The following is a 25,223-nucleotide window of genomic DNA, read 5'->3' on the forward strand; positions in this document are numbered from 1 at the left end:
CCCATCTGGCCTGCCGTGCATTTAATCTCTTCGCCGACCCAAGATAAACCAAATTCTTGTGGTCAGTAAATACCTGGACTGGCCTTCTGGCCCCCTCCAGGAAATGACGCCAATGTTCGAACGCTAGTTTTATTGCCAGTAGTTCCCTATCTCCGATGTCATAATTCCGTTCAGAGGCAGAGAATTTCTTAGAAAAGAAGGCACAGGGATGCGTACCCTTCTCGAACTCCTGAGAAAGTACTGCTCCCACCCCCACCGAGGAGGCATCCACCTCCACTCGGAAGGCCAACCTCTCATCCGGCTGTCTCAAAATGGGAGCGGACGAGAATCGCTTCTTCAGTTCTTCAAACGCAGCTAGCGCCTCTGGCGACCACTTAGCACAGTCAGCCCCCTTCTTAGTCAAGTCCGAGATAGGTTTCACAACCTCAGAAAATCCCTTGATAAACTGGCGATAATAGTTGGAGAACCCCAAGAACCGTTGGACCGCCTTTAGGTTCTCGGGTCGCGGCCACTCCAAGACTGCCCTGACCTTCTCAGGGTCCATCTCGAACCCCTTGTCCGATAGGATATAGCCAAGGAAACATAATTTATTGACCGCAAACACACATTTCTCCAGCTTAGCACTTAATTGGTTAACCCTCAGGAGATCTAAAACCTCTCTCACTCTCTCCCAATGAGTCTCCAAATCCGGGGTGTAAATGAGTATATCGTCCAGATAGACCACAACCCCTCTCCCTATGACGGCCCTTAGTACATCATTAATAAAATTCTGAAAAAACGCAGGCGCATTGGTTAGACCGAAAGGCATCACAAGATTCTCAAAGTGTCCTAGGGGTGTGTTAAACGCTGTTTTCCACTCATCCCCCTTCTTGATTCTCAGTAAGTTATATGCCCCACGTAAATCTATTTTACTAAACCAGCGGGCTCCCGTAATCTGGCTGAATAGATCCGAGATCAACGGAATGGGATAGGGATTCCGCACCGTGATTTTATTAATCTCCCTAAAATCCAAACAAGGGCGCAACCCTCCATCTTTCTTCTTTACAAAGAAAAACCCCACTGCTACTGGGGACTTAGATGGGCGAATATGCCCCACCTCTAGACTCCCCTCAATATACTCTTTGAGCGCCTCCCTCTCCGGAATAGTGAGATTGTACAACCGTGTCTTGGGTAACACTGCATTAGGTATAAATTTAATCGAGCAATCATAGGTGCGATGTGGTGGTAATGTCTTGGCTGCCCTTTCCTCAAAGACCTCCCTGAACTCACATATTTCTTGAGGCAAATTGTCTATAGACAAAGACATAACGGATATGGGCAGACATCGACCATTACACCCCTGCCCCCAAGAAACTACTGACTCGGTCTCCCAGTTGATAATAGGGTTATGCTGCTTCAGCCAGGGCCACCCCAACACTACTTGTGCTGGTAACTTTGACAACAAGAACAAGTCAATCTCTTCCCTGTGGCCACCCACAATAAACTCCAAACCCTCCACCTGTTTGGAGATGACAGCTTGCTGTAGAGGGGTCTTATCAATAGCCCACACCGGTATCTGAGACTCCAAGACCAAAGGACTCACCCTTAATTGCTCACAAAACTCTGAGTCAATAAGGTTGACTGCCGAACCACAATCAACCAAAATCCAGCACTTCTGCCCATTTACCCATCCATCAAGGGTCAACCCGGCAGTCTGAGTACAGGAAATATGCACACCTCCCTCCTTAGTAGGTTTTCTCCCTTTACCCTCAATAGACCTGGGGTTATTACTCTCCTTGGCGAACCATTCTCTGGAGGGGCATACCCTTGCTACATGTCCCATCCCTCTACACACAAAACAGCGTACTGTGCGGGACCCTTCACTCTTGGGTCTTGCACTTCGCACAGTGGCCCCAATCTGCATGGGTTGGTCCCCCGGGTCCTCTCTAAAAACAGAGAATTGAGGAGGGCTAAGCCCCCCAGGACTCTTGTCTCCACGCTCCCGGAGGCGCCGTCCAACTCTAATTGCCAGCTGTATGGCCTCATCTAGATCTCCCGGAACAGGGTGAGAAACTAGATGGTCTTTAACCTGGTCCGAGAGCCCTGTCTCAAACTGACTAAGTAGAGCGGGGTCATTCCAGTGTACTTCTGCTGCCCACCTACGAAACTCTGTGCAATATTTCTCTATAGCGAGATCCCCTTGCACCACACGTCGTAGGTTATACTCAGCCGTGCGTACCCTGTCTGGGTCGTCATACAGTAACCCCATTGTGGAGAAAAACGCCTCTACAGTTAGTAAGCAAGCTGAGTCGGCTGGTAACGAATGTGCCCAGATGAGGGGATCATCTCTCAATAAAGTAATAATAATCCCAACTCTCTGTACCTCAGAACCGGAGGAAAACGGCCGTAGCCGGAAATACAAAAGACAGTCCTTTTGAAATCGGAAAAAATCTGACCTCTTACCTCGGAAGGGTTCAGGTAAGCTGACTTTTGGCTCCAGAGACCGACCCACAGGGGCGCTACTCACCTGCCTCTGTATGCCCTCCACCTGAGAGGCTGTGTGTTGAGCCAACTGCTGTACTTGAGATACGCCAGAAGCTTGGATGGCATCCATTCGTAGCTTGATCCCCTCCATCTCAGTGGAGATCTGCTGCACCGCCTGGTACAACTGTTTCAGGTCCGTCATAATGCAAACGAACCTTTTTTTTTTTTTTTTTTTTTACCGGCTGAGTGTACTGTTATGTCAGTCCAGGTAGCTGCAACGGGGCTAAGGGACAGCAGTAGGAAATCTCGCCCTGCACTACTGCCACTAGCTATCCCGGTCCTTGCCTCACGGGTGTAGGTCGGCTGTACTCAGGCTAAGCCTGACCCCGACAGCTCCTCTCTCACTGACACCGTAGGCCTAGAGGGAAGTGGGAGAAGGAATGCCCTATAAGATCTCTAGGGACTGGAGACTAAAGGGGGTCACCCCTAACGAACAAGTGAAGCTGCTACTGACAGGGACTGACAAGGGTGTGCGCTGACTAACAACACAAGCAGCACACAGGAAAAATGTGGGAAAGGATTCCCCCAAACCAATATGGGAAGGAACCTTACACTAGGAAACAAACACAAGGAAACTGAGTAGAAATCAAAGGATAAGGCAATTCACTAACACAGTCAATTATACACAGAGGGAGGATTGGTGAACACAGAAGGGAAAACACACAAACCAACTCGTTCACCCAAAACCTCCCAAAAACCAACCACGGAACTTCCTCTATCCAAGATAACCACCTACTCCTCCTGCTAAGGCCTAGCTCTGTAAAAGCGACACTCAGCACAGAACCATGGGAGGCATGGGTTTAAATACAGAGTAGAGACCACTCCTCCCAGGTGCAAATGGGAGGACAGACTAATCAACCAGGAAATAAAGCTGCCTACCAGCAGTGCGCGCGTGCAAGTCAGAAGGTGTGCACCAATACTCACGACAGGACAACCCCGCAGCGCCAGGATGCCACCCCAGACACTGCGCAGCCAAAAACTCCCCAGGTAAGAAAAATAGAAAGTAATGAACCTAAATACTCCTAACACATAATACTGTGTGCAGGGGCCACTATGGGGACATAATACTGTGTGCAGGGGACACTATGGGGTATAATACTGTGTGCAGGGGCCACTATGGGACATAATACTGTGTGCAGGGGCCACTATGGGGCATAATACTGTGTGCAGGGGCCACTATGGGACATAATACTGTGTGCAGGGGCCACTATGGGACATAATACTGTGTGCAGGGGCCACTATGGGGCATAATACTGTGTGCAGGGGCCACTATGGGGGACATAATACTGTGTGCAGGGGCCACTAAGGGACATAATACTGTGTGCAGGGGCCACTATGGGACATTATACTGTGTGCAGGGGTCACTATGGGACATAATACTGTGTGCAGGGGACACTATGGGGTATAATACTGTGTGCAGGGGCCACTATGGGACATAATACTGTGTGCAGGGGCCACTATGGGGCATAATACTGTGTGCAGGGGCCACTATGGGGGACATAATACTGTGTGCAGGGGCCACTAAGGGACATAATACTGTGTGCAGGGGCCACTATGGGGCATAATACTGTGTGCAGGGGCCACTATGGGACATTATACTGTGTGCAGGGGTCACTATGGGGACATAATACTGTGTGCAGGGACCACTATGGGGTATAATACTGTGTACAGGGGACACTATGGGACATAATACTGTGTGCAGGGGCCACTATGGGACATAATACTGTGTGCAGGGGCCACTAAGGGATATAATACTGTGTGCAGGGGCCACTATGGGGGATACTACTGTGTGCAGGGACCACTAAGGGATATAATACTGTGTGCAGGGGCCACTATGGGGCATAATACTGTGTGCAGGGCCCACTAAGGGGCATAATACTGTGTGCAGGGGCCACTATGGGACATAATACTGTCTGCAGGGGCCACTATGGGACATAATACTGTGTGCAGGGGCCACTATGGGACATAATACTGTGTGCAGGGGCCACTATGGGGCATAATCCTGTGTGCAGGGGCCACTAAGGGACATAATACTGTGTGCAGGGGCCACTAAGGGACATAATACTGTGTGCAGGGGCCACTTTGGGACATAATACTGTGTGCAGGGGTCACTATGGGGGATAATACTGTGTGCAGGGGCCACTATGGGGCATAATACTGTGTGCAGGGGCCACTAAGGGACATAATACTGTGTGCAGGGGCCACTATGGGGGATAATACTGTGTGCAGGGGCCACTATGGGGTATAATACTGTGTGCAGGGGCCACTATGGGGTATAATACTGTGTGCAGGGGCCACTATGGGACATAATACTGTGTTTAGGGGCCACTAAGGGATATAATACTGTGTGCAGGGGCACTATGGGGGATAATACTGTGTGCAGGGGCACTATGGGGGATAATACTGTGTGCAGGGGCCACTATGGGGTATAATACTGTGTGCAGGGACCACTATGGGGAATAATACTGTGTGCAGGGGCTGGAATGGGGCATAATACTGTGTGCAGGGGCTGGAATGGGGCATAATACTGTGTGCAGGGGCTGGAATGGGGCATAATACTGTGTGCAGGGGCCACTATGGGGGATAATACTGTGTGCAGGGGCCACTATGGGGGACAATACTGTGTGCAGGGGCCACTAAGAGACATAATAGAGCGCGCAGGAATGTGTAGGAGGGGGGTGGTCGAGGTTGTCAGCGTCGGTGTCGGTTGGGGGGGGCCCTATGTCAAAAGTTCACCATGGGGCCCCGCCATTCCTAGTTTCGCCACTGTGAGAAATGTAGATCTTGGTATGTCTCTTGCACTGGAGGACCCCACACAACGGCACATTACACTGATTTCAGTGGGCACCATGTAATGCTTTGCTTCTCCTCTGGGGGTGCTATAGGGAAAAACCTGCTGCTAGATTTCCCTATAGGGTGCATCTAATGGCTGCCATCGGTCGTTACCCCAAAGATTATTGATAAAGGAATGGAAAAGTGGAGGTTTTTATTGATACAAGACATAGTGACGGTGAAAGATGACTTTATTAGCCAAGTAGATGAGCCTAGAAGAATATTCTTATGGGCCACGCTATAATGTACAATGTGGAATCTGAGAGCAATATTAAAGATGTGTTATATTTTATTCACAATATATTAAATATTACAGATAAATATTTAGCCGCAATCTCAAGTTTACTTGCCATATTATTTTCTCATAAGATTTTGTCTTACATTCAAGTGAGGTCGGAACAATATGATAAAACATTTGGGTAAGAATATACAAACAACCATGGCCCAACTGGAGGACAGGATGGCGAAGATCTCCATGGCCACCGTATACTTCCCATGAGAGCTGAGAGTCGCTGGGATGAAAGATATCCAGACACAAAGGAAGGCCAACATACTAAATGTAATATACTTGGCCTCGTTGAAACTGTCGGGAAGTCTCCTAGCCAAGAAAGCCACGATGAAGCTGATAGTAGCCAGAAAACCTAGATACCCCAACATAACCCAAAATGCAAATGGAGACCCCTCGTTACAATTAAGAATGATGACCCTGGATTGAGTTTCGGTGTCGTAGTCAGGAAATGGAGGAGAGGAACTAAGCCAAATCACACAGACTGATATCTGAAGGAGGACACAAATCACGATGACTGAGTAGGACACCTTCACCCCAGTCCACCTCCTTAAACTAGTCCCGGGCCTGGTGGCTTTAAAAGCAATGACAACAGTTATGGTTTTGGCCAAGACGCAAGAGACACAGAGGGTAAAGGCCAAGCCAAATGCTACCTGACGCAGAAGGCACTTCTCTGGTTGGGGGTATCCAATAAAAGCTAATGAACTGAGGAAGCAGAAAAATAAAGAGATGAGGAGAAGACAACTGAGAGACCAGTTATTGGCTCGGACTATTGGTGTGGTCCTGTACCAAATAAAGACTCCTAGTAAGCCAATGGGGGCAAGAGAAGAAATAATGGAAAGACTTGCCAAGTTTACACCCATAGCCTCCTCATAGGAGAGAAACTCAATGGTTCTTGGTAAGCACATGTCCTGCTGGATGTTTGGCCAGGTGTCCCTTGAGCATTTTTGGCATTCCACAGCATCTGGAGAAGAACATTGGAGTCAAGTAGTTTCATTCTATTCCTTATACTGTATATGATACAGAGCGTGTTTATGGTACCTGTCTCATTCGCAATTTCTCCTAGTGGGCACTGGATGCACTCGAAGCAACATGTGGGCTTTCCGGGGATTGGTGCCTTTCGGAATCCTAAAGGACAACTTGGACTGCACTTCGATTGAGGAGTCTGAATAAGAGAATTTGCCAGATGTAGACATTTATATATTGTATGCTGGAGAACCAACTACTAAAGACATCAATGAGATTGGCGACATATATATGACGTATATTTTGTGTCTGCCAAGGCCTGGTGAAGTGCTTAGAGTAGTAGAGTAAGTAGAAACCTAGCGTACAACCCTGGATGGGCACAATTTATGGATTGAAAATGTTGGATGAAGCCAAGGGATGGAGCAAGGAGAGGACCAAGGACTCTATTACTAATAAGTGGCTTGATGACCAAGTGGTCCGGCATTGAGAATGACACTTGTCTGAATGGGATCGAATGGAGGTGAAAGGAGAACATGTATTATATGTAAGAGCACTAGGGATTAGTAGGGAAAGAGAGAAGCTTCAACAAGGGCCATCAATATATATGTATATTAAGAAGCAAATGAAGGTGTGGGTTGCATCTCGAATCCCCTGCCTTCGGTACCAGGTGAGCTTGTTCTGTCTACTTTCGAGTCCTTGGGTCATAAGTGACATGGTGGAAGGTGGAAGTTGCAGTAAGGCTCCAATTGAAAAATCTGAAACAGACCCCACTGTCTACTTTAGGAATCCTTGGGTCATGACTGATATGGTGGAAGGTGGAATCGCAGCAAGGCTCCTAGGCTCCAATTGAGATTCTCAAAAAGACCCCACTGTCATGGAACTTCACCAAAGGTGTAAATTGTAGTAAAGATACTAGGTTCCAATTGAAAATCTGAAACAGACCCCACTGCCCCAACTATCAAGCGTCATGCAATTATTAAGGCTCTATGAGATTCCATGAAAAAAATTACCTTTTGGGCTACGGAAACAAAACTAACCAGCTTGTTTCTTTCATATGACTACTAGGCCAAGGGCCACTAAACAGCAAATTGTGTGAAGGCCCAACAATATATTTCCCGCCTTGATCCCAAACTACTTGACTAAGCCCATATACATAACATCATATCTTACCTTAGATCTCCATATTATAGCTGTATTGTTTATTTTCATTTTGCTCCCACCCGGGGAACTGGAATCATAACTTCCCACTATAATCTGCTCCATGGAACCAGTGGAGCTTAGTTGCCAATTTACAATGTCGTAGAGCGCCGGAGGATCTCCTTTATCATCAAAGAATATGGGAGTTTTGTCTTTGGTCTGAAAATGTACAGTCCTAATGTAATGAAGAAGCTGAAAACAAAAACAAAGGTTATTTTTTTTTTTCAATATAATCCATGAATGAATTGTGTAGTCCCAAATGTAAATTTTTGAAATCTTGTTTTCCCCAACACTAGGGTTGAGCGATCGGGAAAGATCGGATGCCGATCGGCGATTGAGCAAATTTCATGATCATGATCGCGATCGGAAATCGGATTTTGAAATCTCAAGATCGGCTCAACCCTAAAAGTGACTTTTTCAATACAGAAGCATTGACTAGGGTTGAGCGATCGAGATTGGGAAAGATCGGATCCCGATCGGCGATCGAGCAAATTTCACGATCACGATCGGGATCGGCTGGAAAATGATCGGAAATCGGATTTTAAAATCGATCCTGAAATCTCAAGATCGGCTCATCCCTACCCAACACCTCTGAATCAGATGTTCTTGAAAGGGTCATGGAATAATGGCCTGTCTAGGAGGTGGTTGTTCCCATGTCATATGATAGACACCAATGATGCCAGATGGACCCTATTGACCTATTGTGGTGTCTTTCCGGGTTCCATCATCATGTTTATATTAAGAGAAAAAAATATTTCTTAGTGTTGTACTATTTTTATTGAGAAATATGGCAGAATATATGATGGAAGATCCATCTTAGATGTGAACTCAGCCTGATACTGTCTCATCTAACAGATACATCCTTAGATCTGGATGGAACTGGATACATCTTGGGGAGAACCCATGTGTGCCAGAAGTCACGTATACAAACACACAATATTTTTACCTGCCAAGGACGTAAGGAAGAGATGTTGGTACAGGAGCCATTAAGGAATGGGCCCTCTCCTGGTTCACAGTGAAGCAAGTTTTGTAAGGCCCATGCCAAGGTATAAACTGAGGTATAGACATTAAATGTTATTCTGAGGTCCACGTTAGCCAGGACACTTTCTAACTTTTCTCCCCCATTACATTTATGGATGGATTGGTTAAACGTGCCTTCAGAACTATTATGGATGCTGTTCCATTTGCAAGAAAATGTCTCCTCCCAAAACTCAAGTAAAAAAAGATCATTGGGAGACTTCGAGGGGTGTAAGTTGTTTAGATATTCTACAAATCCCTCCATCTTCCCACCATGAATGGCAAAACCTAAGGTGCCCATTAAGACTGGTTGGAACTTTTCTTTGTTCAGAAGGGTAGAAGTTGACCAGGATTCACTGGCAATCCAGATTTTCCCAGTTATATTTTGTTTGGTCAGCTCTTCCACCACGGGCATAAAATCAGAGTCTGAAGACAAGACTAGGATCACCTTGGCCGATGAGTCCTTGATGACTTTAACAATATGTGGAGCACCTCTGTTAGCTTGTCCAGTCATAATATTCTCAATGAAGGCCACACAAGCTCCAGCACGGACTATTTCTTGCTTTACTACCTGGAGACCAAGTTGACCATAATCATTATCAGTGGCTAGTAGCCCCACCCAAGTCCAGCCAAAGTATAGAATCAGTTCGGCTAGACCTTGAGATTGAAACCTATCACTTGGTACGGTGCGGAAGAAAGAGGGAAACAAGTTCCGATTGCTGAGGAGTGGGCTGGTGGAAAAATAACTTATCTGTCGACAAATGAAAGAAAAGCAACTTGGTGACCCAATATTGTACAAATATATGGACAGTACAAAGATCTTTCCAATGATCCATTCACACTTAGACTCATAACCATGACAAGGGGCATCCTCTACATTGGGAGTAAAAAAGGTTTAACCGTAATCACTACAGTCTACGGTAAGAGCGATGAGACCATTTAACTCACTTCCACAGGATGGGGTGATGGCTGATACTTCTACAAGTTCAAGAGGGGTCTTGAATGCAGAAACACCATAGCTAATAGGAACTAGAATTCTTCGGATAGGATGTTGATCTAGAGACCTATTCCAATTGTCAAATTTGGAGTTGGGAAGGAAATGTTCCTCTGTTGGGGCAATTGGCGTTAGCCTCATGGGGGGATCAACTTGGTAGATTGGACTTGATAGATTTGAGTCTTTATCCAACCTTATCTGCTATGTTATTACGTCTCTTATTTTGGATCAGTATAGACACCTTATGGAAAATGTATTGGTTACGTCAAACCTGGACCGTCAAGGATCAGAAAAATTTTACCTGACAAATTTTGATTCATACTTCATGTACGACATAAGACATAGTGAGAAGAGGAGGAAAGTAGAACAAAGATAAGACATTGCCACTGGGGTAACTAGGAGATTCATCTACATGATTCCAAAATGGCAGTAACGTCTTATTCTTATAAAATATAGTAAGATCATCTCAGGAGGAGGCTCCTGCTACCCAACAATGTTTGCCTTACCTGTGGATATCTGTATAGACCCAAGATTTGAGCCATGAGAATTGACCGTGTAGACCCGGAATCACCAACAATCCCAGCAAGTGTTCCCTCTTCATAGCAATGATAGTTTGGGACACTCACGTCCCCTCCAGATAACATCCACAAGGTGCCCTCTGTTGCTCTTCTCAAGACAGTACAAGTATCAAAAATCTTGAATCCCAGGGTGATGTTGGTGAGAAGATTTGGATTTTTATTAATCTCCTCTATGGCAAATTTGAAGGCCTCCATGCTCTGGTAGTTCTGAACTTCCAGCCTAATGGAGTCAAAACGTATAAACTTTATTTTGCATATTAAGTAGTAGAACAGGCAAGACTCATCTCTGAGATTCCATATGAAACCTTACTAGCCAGGGTACATCATCCATTAGGCAAATCGACACCTACTTGCATTTCCAAATTCCACATATTTGGTAATACTTTGAGCAAAGTCTTAATGGTATGACCAGGAAAGGGTCCAAAAGGTTGACCAGAGCACCAAATAGTGTAACTTTCAACTCATAACCCAGCCCAATCATGCCGACCCAATTTCTCCTTCTATCTCAGTTTTGGAGATATTGGAATTCACCTTTTCTAACCTCAGGCAACGTTGTATTCACACCTTGCTATACTTACTCTTTCTAATGAGAATCCAGAAAGAAGAGCTCCACAAGTCAACGTAAAACAAATTGTTCTTTCTTAAGGACATCATGTCTAGGATTCACCGCTTATCTACTTCTTCTAGACAGAAAAGTAGAGACAGGGAAACCATAGATATGAAGACGATCTCCAGTAGGACTGGTATAGCTTACAAGGGTTCTCTTCTCTTAAATTATTATTGTTGAGTTTTTGGGCAAAGACAGATGATTTGGTGTCCAATTGAGGACTTCCGAACCAAGATCTTGGTCTCTTGGTCCTTGGTATTTTTGATCAATGCCTCATTGGTCTATGCCAATTGAGGGGTTAGCTCAGAACTACTCTGCTTTACACTTTTAGGGTGCATGCACACTACGTAACGCCGGGCGTGTATGAGAGCCGTACACGCCGGCATTACGGCAGACTGCCGAACACTTCCCATTCACTTCAATGGGAGCGCTCGTAACAGCGGCGTTTACGAGCGCTCCCATTGAAGTGAATGGGAAGTGTTCAGCAGTCTGCTGTAATGCCGGCGTGTACGGCTCTCATACACGCCCGGCGTTACGTAGTGTGCATGCACCCTTAGGGTGCATTCACACTGAGTAAACGCTAGCTTATTCTGAACGTAAAACACGTTCAGAATAAGCGGCGTCTAAAGCAGCTCCATTCATTTCTATGGGAGCGGGGATACGAGCGCTCCCCATAGAAATGAATGGGCTGCTTCTTTCACTCCGTGCAGTCCCATTGAAGTGAATGGGGAGTGCCGGCGTATACGGCAAGCTCTGCTCATGCCGGAGCGTACACGCCGGCACTCCCCATTCACTTCAATGGGACTGCACGGAGTGAAAGAAGCAGCCCATTCATTTCTATGGGGAGCGCTCGTATCCCCGCTCCCATAGAAATGAATGGAGCTGCTTTAGACGCCGCTTATTCTGAACGTGTTTTACGTTCAGAATAAGCTAGCGTTTACTCAGTGTGAATTCACCCTTAGTGATATAATAACTTCACGGCATGAGATAAACTGAAGTTTTGGCCAGTGGTCTGGTCCATTCTTATCTTACTATGCTATGGTATGTAATTTGGATCCAATGAGTGGTCAGGTATGGAACAGCTAGATGGAGTAGAAGTCTTTCGCTTGGGTATTGATCCCAATCCTTCACAGACCTAATACGCTACCATCACTGGGAATACCATATACTGGGCACTGACAAAGAGCAAAGTTTCCATTGTGCTTTTGGCCTAGTTCCTCTTTGAAGGACATTTACCAATCTTTGTGTCTCGATCCTGGTGTCTCAAGTGTCATCATTGTACAGACTTTTAATGGATACTGCTGGACCCTTAGTATCCCAACTCTGGGCTTGGAAAGCCTCAATGTTCAAGGAAGCTCAAAACAACCTTCTACTACCCATAGCAAAAAAAAAAAAAAAAGGAAACCTTCAAGATTTACTTAGTAGACTTACATTTGGCATTTCAGATCTTCAGGTTTGCTTGTAAAATGAGTTTCTGTGTAGATTCTGTCCACATGAATGGGGAAAGTGCCTCCGATGATCAGATCTCCGTGCTGGCTCAGATACCCACTGATATGGCCACTGGGTATATGGCAATCTGGAGTAGACTTCACACCATCACACACTTGTACAGCACACGTATACAAAAGCCAAACTTCACAAGGCAACAAGTATATGATCTTCTGTAGCCATTGCATATGTCGTAAGGTTACAATCAGAATTAGAATATTAAACATGAGATGATATGTCATACTGGACTTTCTCAAGGAGACATAGGTCTGGACCTCTTATTCTTGATTTGGCAAAGGTTTTCCTCAGTGTCTAATGGGACCAAATAGAGGAGATGTTACAAAGAGTAAAATATCTTCTTCTATCTACTTCTGGAATGGGAGAAGATCTTCAGAAAGAGAAGGTTGTCCTAAAGTAAGTCTAAGGATAATATAAGGACACGCTGACGCCGCACACCCACAAATACAAGTCCTGGAATCATTGAATAAGAAAGAAGAGATTTTCTTTGTAGTGTCTTATATACAGGAAGACGCACCTGACACTGAACTCAGCACATTCAAGTATAACACATTGACAAGATTTTCTCCTTGTACTCTTTTCTTTCTTCTCTTGTTCTATCTTCCCCTCCTTCCTTTTTCACCTCTTTCCTTCTTCCTTCCCATTCTCTTCACTTTCCTTTTCTTCATTCTTTCCACTCTTTATTCACCCTTCTCTTCTTTTCTTTCCATCCCTTCTCTCCCTTTCCCCACTTTACTCCCTTTAATTGTCCTTGTCTTTTCTCCCCTTCCCTTCTTTTTTCTTCCTTTCCCTCCTTTTCCCTCCTTCCCCCCTCTTTACTCACTTTTTCTCCTTTTTCCTCCCTCCACCTCCATCTCCTTATTTCCCTTCCTTTCCTTCCATTTCCCTTCTCTCCTTTCCCTTTACCTTCTTTCCATTCATTACTCACCTCTCTCTCTCCTCCTTTCCTGCTCACTTCTTCTTTTCCTCCCTTTACCTCCTATCTTTCCCCTTCACTTATCTTCTCTTACCTTATCTTTTCCATCCTTCCTTCTCTTCCTTTTCCCCACTTTTCATTCCCCAACTTCCTTTCTTTTTCCTTTATTGTTAAAGTTACCTTTCTCCTATTTCAGATCCAATGAAATACCTCTGTCCATTCACAATGTATCCTTTTCATTCTGACATATGACGTGCAACATCTGGATTTGTTTGCCTCAGAAGTATACCACTGGACCTTGTGCTTTGTATCTTTTCATTAGTGGCAGGAGAGTTTCAGTTTAGATCTAGAACACATCCAGTCCCGGGCCCCTACAGGAGCAAGGTCACAATCACATGTATATCACACGCACACACAAGACACACACACAAGACACAAACAATATCAGTGTCCCAGATATCAAGAGAATGAGGATGAGTGAGGTCTTATATAGTAATATAGAAAAATAATTGGTCCTGGTGGACTAGAGGGTGAGTTTTGTGCCCTGTGGGAAAGGATGATATCAATGGCAGCCAATTCCTCCAGTGACTTGTCATTATCTCATGATCTGTATTAATAGAAATAGACTGAAATAAATATTCGGAAAATATGATGCCCTGTTAGGTTTAAATTGATACAAAAAAGTTGGAAATTGAGGAACTCTTACAATGGAGGAGAGTTTCATCGAGACATTGACTGAGATGGTCATGGTAAAAGGAAATTGTACAAAAATTTGCCACTTAATTCCTCTTATATCAAAGTCTTATCCAAATTGTTTTGTTAAATCTTCATTCGAATTGGGGGTCAATTGGACTATACAGAGGTCACTAGAGGAGGTGATAATGGGGTCCACCATCCAGCTATACAGGACTGGTTCCTGTCCCCTTGTGGGCCTTCAGGGATCCCTATGTCCATTGGTGGGTCACTTTAAACCTGTAATTCCTAAATAGTACATACAACTCTCCATTCTTATCCAATTCACCAAGTGTAGAAGCTGCGGTAACCAAGGAGGATCACCTGAGTACATGGAAGTATGGGCAGCACATGAGACAATGCAGTGTCTGCCCGAAGCAGGTCAGAGGTCCTTCCTTCATGTACGTGGTATTAAGAGTGTGCTGGAATCTCCTCCTGTTACTTTTGTAATTCCCAAAAATATGATAGTCATATAAATGTCCTAGAACCTGCATGGTATTATTATTATTACACGGTGCTGTACATCTGAGGAGTCACGTACAATGCATAAAGACCTTTACAAAACTAACAGTGACCACCCCCAGTATGGTGGGACTGAGGGCCCTGCCTGGGTTTACAATCTATGAGGGAGAAGGGATAGGTGAGGGTAGAGGCTGTTGTGTTGGTGGTGTGGTGGCCAGAGTGTTATCGGAGGTTGTAGGCCTTCCTGAATAGGTGAGTCCTCGGAGTCTTCTTGAAGCCTGTGATTGTGGTGTCGGTCTTATGTGTTGTGATTAGAGATGAGTGAGTAGTATTCGATCGAGTAGGTATTCGATCGAATACTACAGTATTCTAAATATTCGTACTCGATCGAGTACCACTCGCTATTCGAATGGAAAAATTTGATGCAGAACCAACGTTGATTGGCTGAATACTATACAGTCGGCCAATCAACGCTGGTTCTTCTCCTACCTTTAGAAGTCTTCTCCGCGCAGCGTCCCCGCGGCGTCTTCTGGCTCTGAATTCACTCTGCCAGGCATCGGGCCTGGGCAGAGCCGGCTGCGCATGCCTGCGCTACAAGAAAATGGCCACTTTGACTGTAAGCGGCCATTTTCTTGTAGTGCGGACATGCGCAGTCGGCTCTGCCCAGGCCCGATGCCTGGCAGAGTGAATTCAGAGCCGGAAGACGCCGCGGGGACGCTGCATGGAGAAGACTTCTCGGAGAATCCCGACCCTCACTCATGGACTTGGTAAGTTCAATTTGATCGAATGTTGCCTACCCCTGAAACGAGCATTTTTCCCCCATAGACTATAATAGGATTCGATATTCGATTCAAGTAGTCGCATATTGAGGGGCTACTCGAAACGAATATCGAATATCGAGTATTTAACTACTCGCTCATCTCTAGTTGTGATAGTGAGTTTCAGAGTATGGTATCAAACAAAAAAGTCACCATGACAGGGGACGTTTCATAGTCTGTTCCAAGAGTATCTGGATTGGACATGCTGACTATAGGACAACAAGGAAGTCATTGTATGCCCCCTAGGTCATCAAGGAAAGGGTGTTATGCAGGAGACCAAGACGCAGACACCATCTCACATGGAGGTAACTCATGAACAGTGAAGGCCACACTGGGTACAGTCCTATGTTTGCAGTCCTCAAACTATCACATACTTAGTATACATTTTTTTTCGAACCCTTCAATATCCATTTCTTTCAATGATAAATTATACGTGGTCAATGTCACCAGTAATCTAAGCTCAGTCATATCACTGATGGCCTAAGCTGTAGTGTCTCACCAATGACCTAATCTCAGTCATGCTTTAATCCATAGAGCAGGCCATAGCAGGACTCCATCTCTACTGTAGCCATATCTTCTAATAAAACATGGGCATGCTTCTTCAAAGGACTGAATGAGCAATAGAGAATTTAGGTATCTAAGCCCTATCTTCAGCCATGCCCACTATGGAACCACCCATTTCCATCCATGTTCCTTAGTGCCTCCACATGGTGCAATGCCCCTTTAGTGGGATTGGCATGGTTTTATGTCCTTGCAGTCCCTACCCTATATTGCTCCCCTCATTGTGGCCCCCACAGTATAATGTCATTGACCCTCTACTGGGTCAATATTTTGTGTTGCAGTAGAGAAAGGTCCACCAACTTGGCCCACTAACTGACCTGGCTGAGAGTAAAGAGATAACCCAATATGGCCTAGCCAAGGATGTTGGTCACACCAAACATAACCATCCTCCAAGAACTTCCTAGTCCTACAAGGCTACCTATTTGGACACAGTAAACTGGTCAAGCTGACCCAGCTCATGTTTGACTTACAGACCAAACTTGCAGGGAACTCAGGGTAGCTACAATCGGCACCTGCATATACCCTCAGTCTCCACCATACCAAGTCATTGGCACTACCCTCATGATCTGTCACTAGTCCATCGGCTGGCCATCTATTTCTGGCTCTGGCATCTAGTTACCTAACACAGGGCCCTTGTCAGTCAGTCTTCACAAACACAGCCCCCACCTACACAACAATGACATCCCAAGAAACCAATAACATGGCGGGTTGCAGGTTAGCCAACTACTGTCTCCACCATCGCCTGCTTACATCATCAAGAGCCTGTATACACCCACACTTAATACAGCACAGAATTGGAAGAAGTTGGCTCCGATAACTTGGCCATCCTCTTACAATCACTATCAGCAATAACCAGCAAAACTTAGTTTAACAATAACACTGAACCATCTACTGGCCAACGCTGGTATTGCGCCTTAACAGATTAATACAGCATACAGAATGTGGAACACGTTCCACGTTCCTGTCACGAAGAGTGACCAGATCCACTAAACAGTTCTTCAACTTAGGGCTGCCACCACCTTACAAGACAAAAAGGATGCAAGAATTAACAAAGATAGTAAAAGGTCCACATCATTATTAGATTGGTGGAGGTCCAACACCTGGCACCCCCACAGATCAGCTGTTGTGGCTGCTTAGTTTATAAAGATAGATGTAGGGGCTATGCCACACCCTTGCAGGTCAGCCCCCTTTTCCCAACAAGAGCAGATTGACAGTGCCTTGGTACGGTTACTACACAGTGTACAGAGTCATCGGCATGGGACTCGATCAACTAAGCAGCCGCAGGACCCAAATGTCAGACCCCCCACGACCTGGTACTGAAAGTCTATTCTAAGCATTGGACAACTCAGTCTAGCATAAAAGGGTACAGGGTCTGAATGGGACACTCTGGCCTTGATGGGCATGTAAAACATGGACGGCACGGTATAGATTTGATGTCTCACTTTTGTGACACATTTCTGTAATGGTGTAGATACATATTTCATTCCTCCTCTATATAGCCCTCCTTGGAGGAATACATCATAATTCTTCACTTCCGTCTATAGAATCCCGACCTGGGAATTCTCCTGTTATAAATATCCCTCCGATGCTCTCACACCAGATGAGTCGCAACACACATAGTGAATAGACTAGACAGCTACCAACAAGGGGTTAAAGTGAGCGGCCCTGCGAGAACTGAGGAATTATAATAATTGTCTATATAAAGGCTGAATGTGCAAAGACGAGAGGGAAGCGGCACAGTGAGGGTGGAGATGAGGTAAGGATGACCCCAATATCAGTAGAAGTTTCCAGTAGACCACAGGGATAAACAGTACTGGTACAATAACACAACAGATGATGAGGATGAAGTCCCAAAGCTGAGATGGTCACATAGTTGAAGGATACCAGACAATTGGATATACCATCATCTTCATTGGTCATCGTAAAGTCAATGAGGCTATGTCATCAGAACTTTCTCCATGAAGTACCCATAGAAAAACCCTATAGGTCAGTACAAGAAGGTCAACAGAGATGGCTGGCAACCACTTACTCTCCTCTTCCAATTCAGGGTCCATGTATAGTCTAAAATGTATAGCTAGTCTCTCTGGTAACGCACCCAACCACCCAAACTACTCCTCATTTTGAGAAGGTGAACCGCGCCTCCCAATAATCTTAATATCAGGAAGTCAATCCCACACCCAGAAGCAATGTTTTATAGGTCACTTCTTCAAGGGCAGATGTTCTCCAGGAGGATATTGCAGTAGAACAGACAGAAGAAGGAGATTTTATTCACAGTCACCATGATGGGAGTTATATGACTGGAGAGAACAAAACTTTGGCTTAGGACACCATGATGGACATCAACTATTGACTATTTATGAGGAAGTCATGAGACTGAAAAACTTGTATTGACCAAATTTAGACCTAAATGTTGCCTTGGTTTGGCCAGTAAGGCCCAGTTTATGAAACCCTGGTTAGATATCTACAAGTTACCATGCCAATAATTTGTTTAGCAGCCTAGTATAACATGTATAGATATTTTAACATGAGATTATTATGAAATGTTGGAGCATCTTAAAGTGTTATCTCTGGTTTCTTATAAGACTATATTATCCAATGAGCCTGGTATCTAGAACTTGCTATGGTACATAGCAGAATTTTGTTTGGTGTCCTCATTGCTTTTACTGAAGTATATCCTTTATCCTAGACTAATATTCCATGTCTACTGGTCTTTGTGGCACCTTACCCTGTCCTACATAATGCCAGCCTCTCACTTAGGCCATCTTGGATGTAGGCTGCGTGGTCTAACCCTTAATGTTTCTCGGGAGAGCGGAAATGTGCTGATTGGGGTCATCCTTCCTATCCATCTTGACAATGAATATCCAGAAATCGACTTCGTAATGAGTCCTCCTCAAGGTACCTGCAAAATGTGAGTAAAGTCTACCTTGGTAAGACAGTATTACATGCTATAGGCTAGTGTAGATGTCAAGTCAGAGAGACACTATGTCAGAAGATATCACTCACAAGCCATTGGCAATGGTTTTTTGGCTATTGACCAAAGTAGATTTTGGTCTATAACCGATCATCTTGCGTTACGACTTATTTTCTCTTTGGTCCATTCCAGGTTTGGTTTTGAGGTCTTACAGCAGTTTCAGGCCTTGCGCTTTTCTGTAGAAGAAATTAATAAAAATCCAGATCTCTTGCCAAATATTACCTTGGGCTTCAGGGTTTATGACTCCTGTGCTGGCCTCCAACAAGAAGTGGATGGGACTCAGATGTTTCTGACAGGGCAGGAAAGAGGGATCCCCAACTATTCCTGCCCAGAAGGACCACCAGTGGTTGCCATTGTTGGACATTCAACGTCAACGTTTTCAATTTTGATGGCTCACATGCTTGGCCTGTATAGATATCCGCAGGTATATATTGCTTAAAATGTAAGGCAATTACTGTATATGACATTCCTCCATCCTTCTGGTATACATTGTAATTTTTCCATCCTTGAAGATCAGTTCTCTGTGCACTGACTTGCTGGAAAATTGTGATTGGTGGGATACAATGTGCGTGGTGGGATAGAGCATGGGCATCAACTGAGCTGCTTTTTCACCGTTGAAGCCACTGTAGAAGAAACTTATGGCTGGTTTCCACTTACTACAATACATACAGCTTCATCAGTGGTGATCTGCTAACTCTCAGTAGGTCCTGATTTTGCAAAGAGGTTGCCCAAGTCCACAACTGGTTGATGGCTGGTGGGGGTGGCTATTGAGAGAGGGTGGAAGGAGTATGTCTAAAGACAAAATGAGCCATCATGAATTGGATTGGTCCAACAAATTACCAGGGAGTCCTCCGGTAGACCCAGGCTCTGGCACATTAATTGATCTCCACAAATTTTGTATAGATAGTGGATGGACCCTTTGAAGCATTTCTTTAGGTGGAGGTTAAGGGAATCTGTCAAGTTTATTTGGGACACTCAACCACTCTTAATCTTTATGGATTGGTGGTTCAGTATCCCAAATAGCCCACTCTGTCCATAGCTGCTATGAATTTTTTTTTTATAAGTATCTGTAGATGAGTCTTGTTGGATTAATCTTTGGTGCCCTTAGCACCTATGCCGTTGCTCGGCATTTGCCCGAGTTCTAGCGTGAGTGAACTGATACTGTGCCAATGAGTTGTGCAGGCACAACTGTACCATTTTAATAGCTTTTTTAAAAAATTGTTGGCATCAACAGGATTAGGAGTAGGCTATTCGAGACAGGAAACCAATGTTCCATAAGGACCTGTCGTTGGTTTAGTGTCATAAGTAGACATTATAGGTTTCCTTTAAGGAAAGATATTGCAACATAGACTTGCTAATAAAAAAGTCTAAGGGTTCCTCCGTATATCGAGACTGTATTTCATTACTCTATTGTGTATCCAGCACAAATAGAATTTTAAGATGTTCTTGAATTCAATTAGTTATATTAGAATTAACACGGCCTTGACTCTCTAAGACCTAACCCTTCTTATTTCTTATCACAGATCAGCCACTACTCAACCAGCTCTCTTCTAAGTGACAGATCACAATTTCCTTCCTTCTTCAGGACAGTTCCTAGTGATGTCTTTCAGTCCAAAGGTCTGGCACTACTTGTTTTGCATTTTGGATGGACTTGGGTTGGATTAGTTGCTGTGAGTGAAGATTATGGTCAACAGGGAATCCAGGTTATTAAGCAAGAGCTCCTTAAGGCTGGATCTTGTGTGGCCTTTATGGAATACTTCTTGACCAATCGTCAGGATAAGAATGCTCCTTACCTCGCAAAAGTCATTCAGGAGTCATCCGCCAAGGTAGTTGTAGTATTTGCCACTGACGCAGAAATGGTTCCTCTTCTAAATGAGATGTTAAGGATGAATGTCTCTGGGAAGATCTTTGTAGCCAGTGAAGCTTGGTCTACATCAATATTACTATCAGACAATAAATATTCTACAATACTCTCTGGATCAATTGGATTTTCTTTTCGAAGCTCAATCATTCCCAATTTTCAGCAGTACCTCAATGATATCCATCCACTCCAAGGTCCAGGAGATACTTGGGCTTTTGACTGTGAACTTCTCAATAAGGAATTGATGACTGAATTACTCAATAATTCAACAAACCTGTGTGCAAAGAAGGAAGAACTGAAGAATATCTACAATAGCTTCCAAGACGTCTCCAATTTACGAGGAGCACATAACCTATATGCTGCCATCTATGTTATAGCCAAGGCTTTGCATGACTTCCACACATGTCACAAGACGATAGGACAGGTTGATGTTGAGGGCTGTGGAAAAATTGAGCATGTAAAACCTTGGCAGGTAGGATCCTTTTGCGTTAAAGGTTTGATATGGGTCCATGTATGGTCCATGATGGGGTGACAAGAGGTGGTGCGTGAAGCTCTTGGGCTATAATGTCACTTATAGATATTCTTCTTCTCTGTGGCAGATGGGCCTTTCTAAATAATTTTTCTCCTTGGCAGCTTTCTCACTACATCCAGGCTGTACGAATAAGATTGACCAGCGGGCATGAGATATTTTTGGATGAAAATGGAGACCCACCAGCAGTATATGATATTGTCTACTGGAAACCTGGTGAGAATGGGAACATACAACATGTCAAGGTTGGAAGTTATGATGCAACACTGGCCGAAGGAAACACCCTGAATATTCATCCAGATGTTGAAATGTGGACCTCCAACCTTAGTCAGGTAAAACATGTTACGTATAACCACTTTAGTCTTACATATCTCGATAGAAAGAGGTACCCAACCAAATCCCAAGTATGGATGATGACAATTGGAGACATATCTGTTCTTTGACACGAGGTTGTTGTTAGGAGAGCAAAGAATATTTGACATGAAGATTTGAAGATATTTTTAGGGTTCACTTGAGTTGGTCTTTCCTAACCAACACCTTCCATAAAAGTTGCTACCAATAGTTGGTGGAGCTTAGTGAGGACTTTCAGGTGGAGGTTGCTGATATATTATTACAGATATTTGGATGACATTGTATATATACATGTCGCTAGCTTATGGACTGATTGATATTCCAATAACAAAGATGGATGTCTACATTAGCGATATAATAATGTTATATGTACAATAGATATCTATGTTTTTCCCGTTCATGGTTATACAGGTGCCCCATTCTGTCTGCAGTGAGAGTTGTCTTCCAGGATTCATGCAGGTTTTGAGAAGAGGACAACCCATCTGTTGCTTTGAATGTGTTCCCTGTCCTCAAGGAAAGATTTCCAACCAAACAGGTGAGACAAATCCCAAACTCTAGATGACTTTGGAAAGATGAAACATTTCTAACATATCTTCAATTGTATTCCAGATTCACTTGCCTGCAAGACATGTCCATGGGATCAATGGCCTAATCTCCAAAAAGACAGATGTCTTCAAAAAGAGATAGAATTTCTTTCCTTTGAAGAACCACTGGGAGCTGCATTGGCTGCCACCAGCATCTTCTCGTCCAGTATCCCTGCTTGTATTTTTGGGCTTTTCTACTATTTTAAGAAGACTCCGGTAGTGCGAGCCAATAATTACTTCCTGAGTTGTCTTCTTCTAGGATCTCTGTGTCTTTGCTTCCTTTGTTCCTTAGCTTTCATTGGCTTCCCCGTGCAGGAGAAGTGTTTAGTACATCAGGCTACCTTTGGTTTGGCTTTTGCTTTTTGTGTATCTTGTATTTTAGCCAAAACGATGATGGTAGTGTTTGCTTTCATGGCAACTAAGCCAGGAAGTGAACTGAAAAGATTAGCAAGTCCTTGGGTGTCCTACACAATCGTCATGCTCGGTATTCTTCTCCAGTTTACCTTGTGTGTTCTTTGGATGTCTCTTTCACCACCATTTCCAGAGCAGAATATAAGCTCGAAGCCCGGAGTCATCATCATTGAGTGCAACGAAGGTTCAACCACCGCCTTTTGGTTCATGTTGGGATACCTCGGCCTTCTGGCCACTATAAGTTTTGTTGTTGCTTTCTTGGCGAGGAGACTTCCCGACAGCTTTAATGAAGCTAAGTACATAACCTTCAGCATGCTGGCCTTCCTCAGTGTCTGGATATCCTTTATTCCAGCCTATCTGAGTGCCAGTGGGAAGTACACTGTGGCCATGGAGATATTCGCCATCCAGTCATCAAGTTGGGCATTGTTGGTCTGCATGTTTCTGCCTAAATGTTTTATAGTGTTATTCAGGCCAAAGATGAACTCTAGAGAATATCTGATGGGGAAAAACAAAAAATTGCCTTCAAAATAGTTTAAGATATAAGATGTGTAAATTTTTCTCAATATTTCTTCTAATAAAAAAGTTGTATTTTTATCATTTCATGTTAACCAGTTCCACACTGCAAACATGCGGTGTTATTTTGACTGCGATTAGCTCCGTGTGGCCTTAACCCTTAACAACAAAATCTTTACTGGGCTATGTAATCTGCCCAAATCCCCATATATTTACCAACTCTCCTGAGATGTCCGAAACAGGTGGAGGACTCTTGAACTCCTAGAACTACAAGTAAGTCTCCGAAGAGACAAGCAATATCCTTATCTATCCCAGGCTTTTGCCAAAAATTACATCCTCACACCAGGCAGATGATGTGATTGACGTGCCCACCTTGATGCTATTTGTGGTGGCACTGTGGGGGGAGACTCGTGTACCCATGTATTGTTGCCATCTTTGCTGTGATGGCCTTCTCTGCTGTCCACATCACTTGGCTCTACTTCTACGCAAGCCTGTTTTGCTCTACTTTCGGACCCCTTGCGACCCACTTTCCTGCTATATATTTACAGTATCTAGATGATTCTTTCAAACATTTTGTAACCCCATGAATTGTATTATAGAAACTTTTCCTAACCTCTTTTAGAAGACTCCACCTTTATTTAGACTGGACTCCTTAAGATATCATGCATATTGGCCATGGCCTTTGAGAAGAATGTTGTCTAGAAGACCACTTACCAATGAAACTGGAGTAGTCATCTCAAAGAACGAACGCAAGAACCTCCTTCAGCCAATACAAATAGGGAGGGACTATATGAGTATGTGGACTTCATACGTGTCAGGTTCTATAACCACAACTGGCTACTAAGGCTGCAGCCAGTACAGATATTTTGGAGACCACCATAGCCAAGCAACTGAGATAAGATGGTACCTCTGTAGGTGGCAGGAGCTAAGGACATACCTTAGGTCAATGTTTGTCAGTCTTGTTAAGCCAAGTATCCCTAACTCAAATAAATTTTGCCAAGACAATAAACATATCATGGACTACACATTACGTAACATTCGAACAGAGCAAGTAGTCCATAGAGTATGACCGCCTGACGCACACATACCACCTGTCCAGAACATAGGACCACCGTAACACATTTACCTTTATCTGAAACTGACTGAGGAGAATTTTGGGCTTCAGAGAGGAATCTGGAGATAATATAGGGTGGGTGGAAGCATACTACACAACACTGCATCACAACACAACTCATATAAAGTTAACCTAACAGGCCTTATGTCTCTCAAATGATGACAGTAACAACGTGTTTACTCACTCCATTAATCTATCACCATCTATTAAAGTGTAGGTGGGCTTGCGGCCTACCGCTCAACTCTCTGTCCATTGTTGAGTAGTCGGGATAGGCAACATTGAGGTTTCTGTCCACCTCTGCCTTGCAATCAATAATATCCTTGTCCCCTATATCATCTTGCGCCCACTTCAACTCTTCTGGAACATCTGGGAGGCTTCAATGGAAAGGGGTAACCTTATGACTTCTCAGAAGATGGCCTAACCTCTTGCCGGAGTATTTTACCAGGTGCCTGGTCAAATTATCAGCAACACGGGCACTTTCTGTTCTGACCTCATCATAAAGAAAGGGGTATGGCTGGCACAATATCATTCCCACAGCACACAAGGAGCAGGGCCTGACATGGCCCCGAATGTGGCTTCCTAGTGAGAAATATGCCAATGTTGGAAGGGACTCATGCATCCATGCCATCCTTCAGTATCAAACAGAAGGGCCTTGCACCCACCAGTGAGCTCCACCCCCACAGTATAATGCTCCACATTGTATATAATGCTCCACAGTACCCTCCACAGTATAAAATGCTCCCTGCGTCCCCCCACAGTGCCTCCACATGGTATATAATGTTCCACAGTGGCCTCACACAGTATAAAATTCTCCCCTCAGCCCCCCATCATAGCCCCGCATGGTATATAATGCTCCACACATCATAATATACTCGCCAGAGACCTAATATGGTA

General features: G+C 44.3%; 3 protein-coding genes across 3 annotated transcripts in view; 2 read left to right on the forward strand and 1 right to left on the reverse strand.

Annotated features, from left to right (window-relative positions):
* Positions 1 to 25,223, forward strand: part of KDM6B (lysine demethylase 6B) — a 456,451-nt gene that overhangs the window by 301,111 nt on the left and 130,117 nt on the right. The window lies entirely within an intron of this gene.
* Positions 5,710 to 10,874, reverse strand: LOC142202543 (extracellular calcium-sensing receptor-like). The gene is made up of 6 exons (XM_075272708.1): positions 10,744 to 10,874; positions 10,322 to 10,613; positions 8,751 to 9,572; positions 7,778 to 7,996; positions 6,683 to 6,863; positions 5,710 to 6,605 (listed from the first exon to the last, which is right to left on the reverse strand). The coding sequence occupies exons 1-6, from the start codon at positions 10,872 to 10,874 to the stop codon at positions 5,710 to 5,712; spliced, it is 2,541 nt and encodes an 846-aa protein (XP_075128809.1).
* Positions 12,865 to 23,233, forward strand: LOC142202559 (extracellular calcium-sensing receptor-like). Its single transcript, XM_075272729.1, has 9 exons — positions 12,865 to 12,902; positions 13,619 to 13,649; positions 13,745 to 13,806; positions 18,682 to 18,903; positions 19,099 to 19,390; positions 20,490 to 21,299; positions 21,461 to 21,688; positions 22,119 to 22,242; positions 22,317 to 23,233. The coding sequence occupies exons 1-9, from the start codon at positions 12,865 to 12,867 to the stop codon at positions 23,231 to 23,233; spliced, it is 2,724 nt and encodes a 907-aa protein (XP_075128830.1).

The sequence above is a fragment of the Leptodactylus fuscus genome, chromosome 5, assembly GCF_031893055.1.
Source record: "Leptodactylus fuscus isolate aLepFus1 chromosome 5, aLepFus1.hap2, whole genome shotgun sequence".
Lineage (NCBI taxonomy): Eukaryota > Metazoa > Chordata > Amphibia > Anura > Leptodactylidae > Leptodactylus > Leptodactylus fuscus.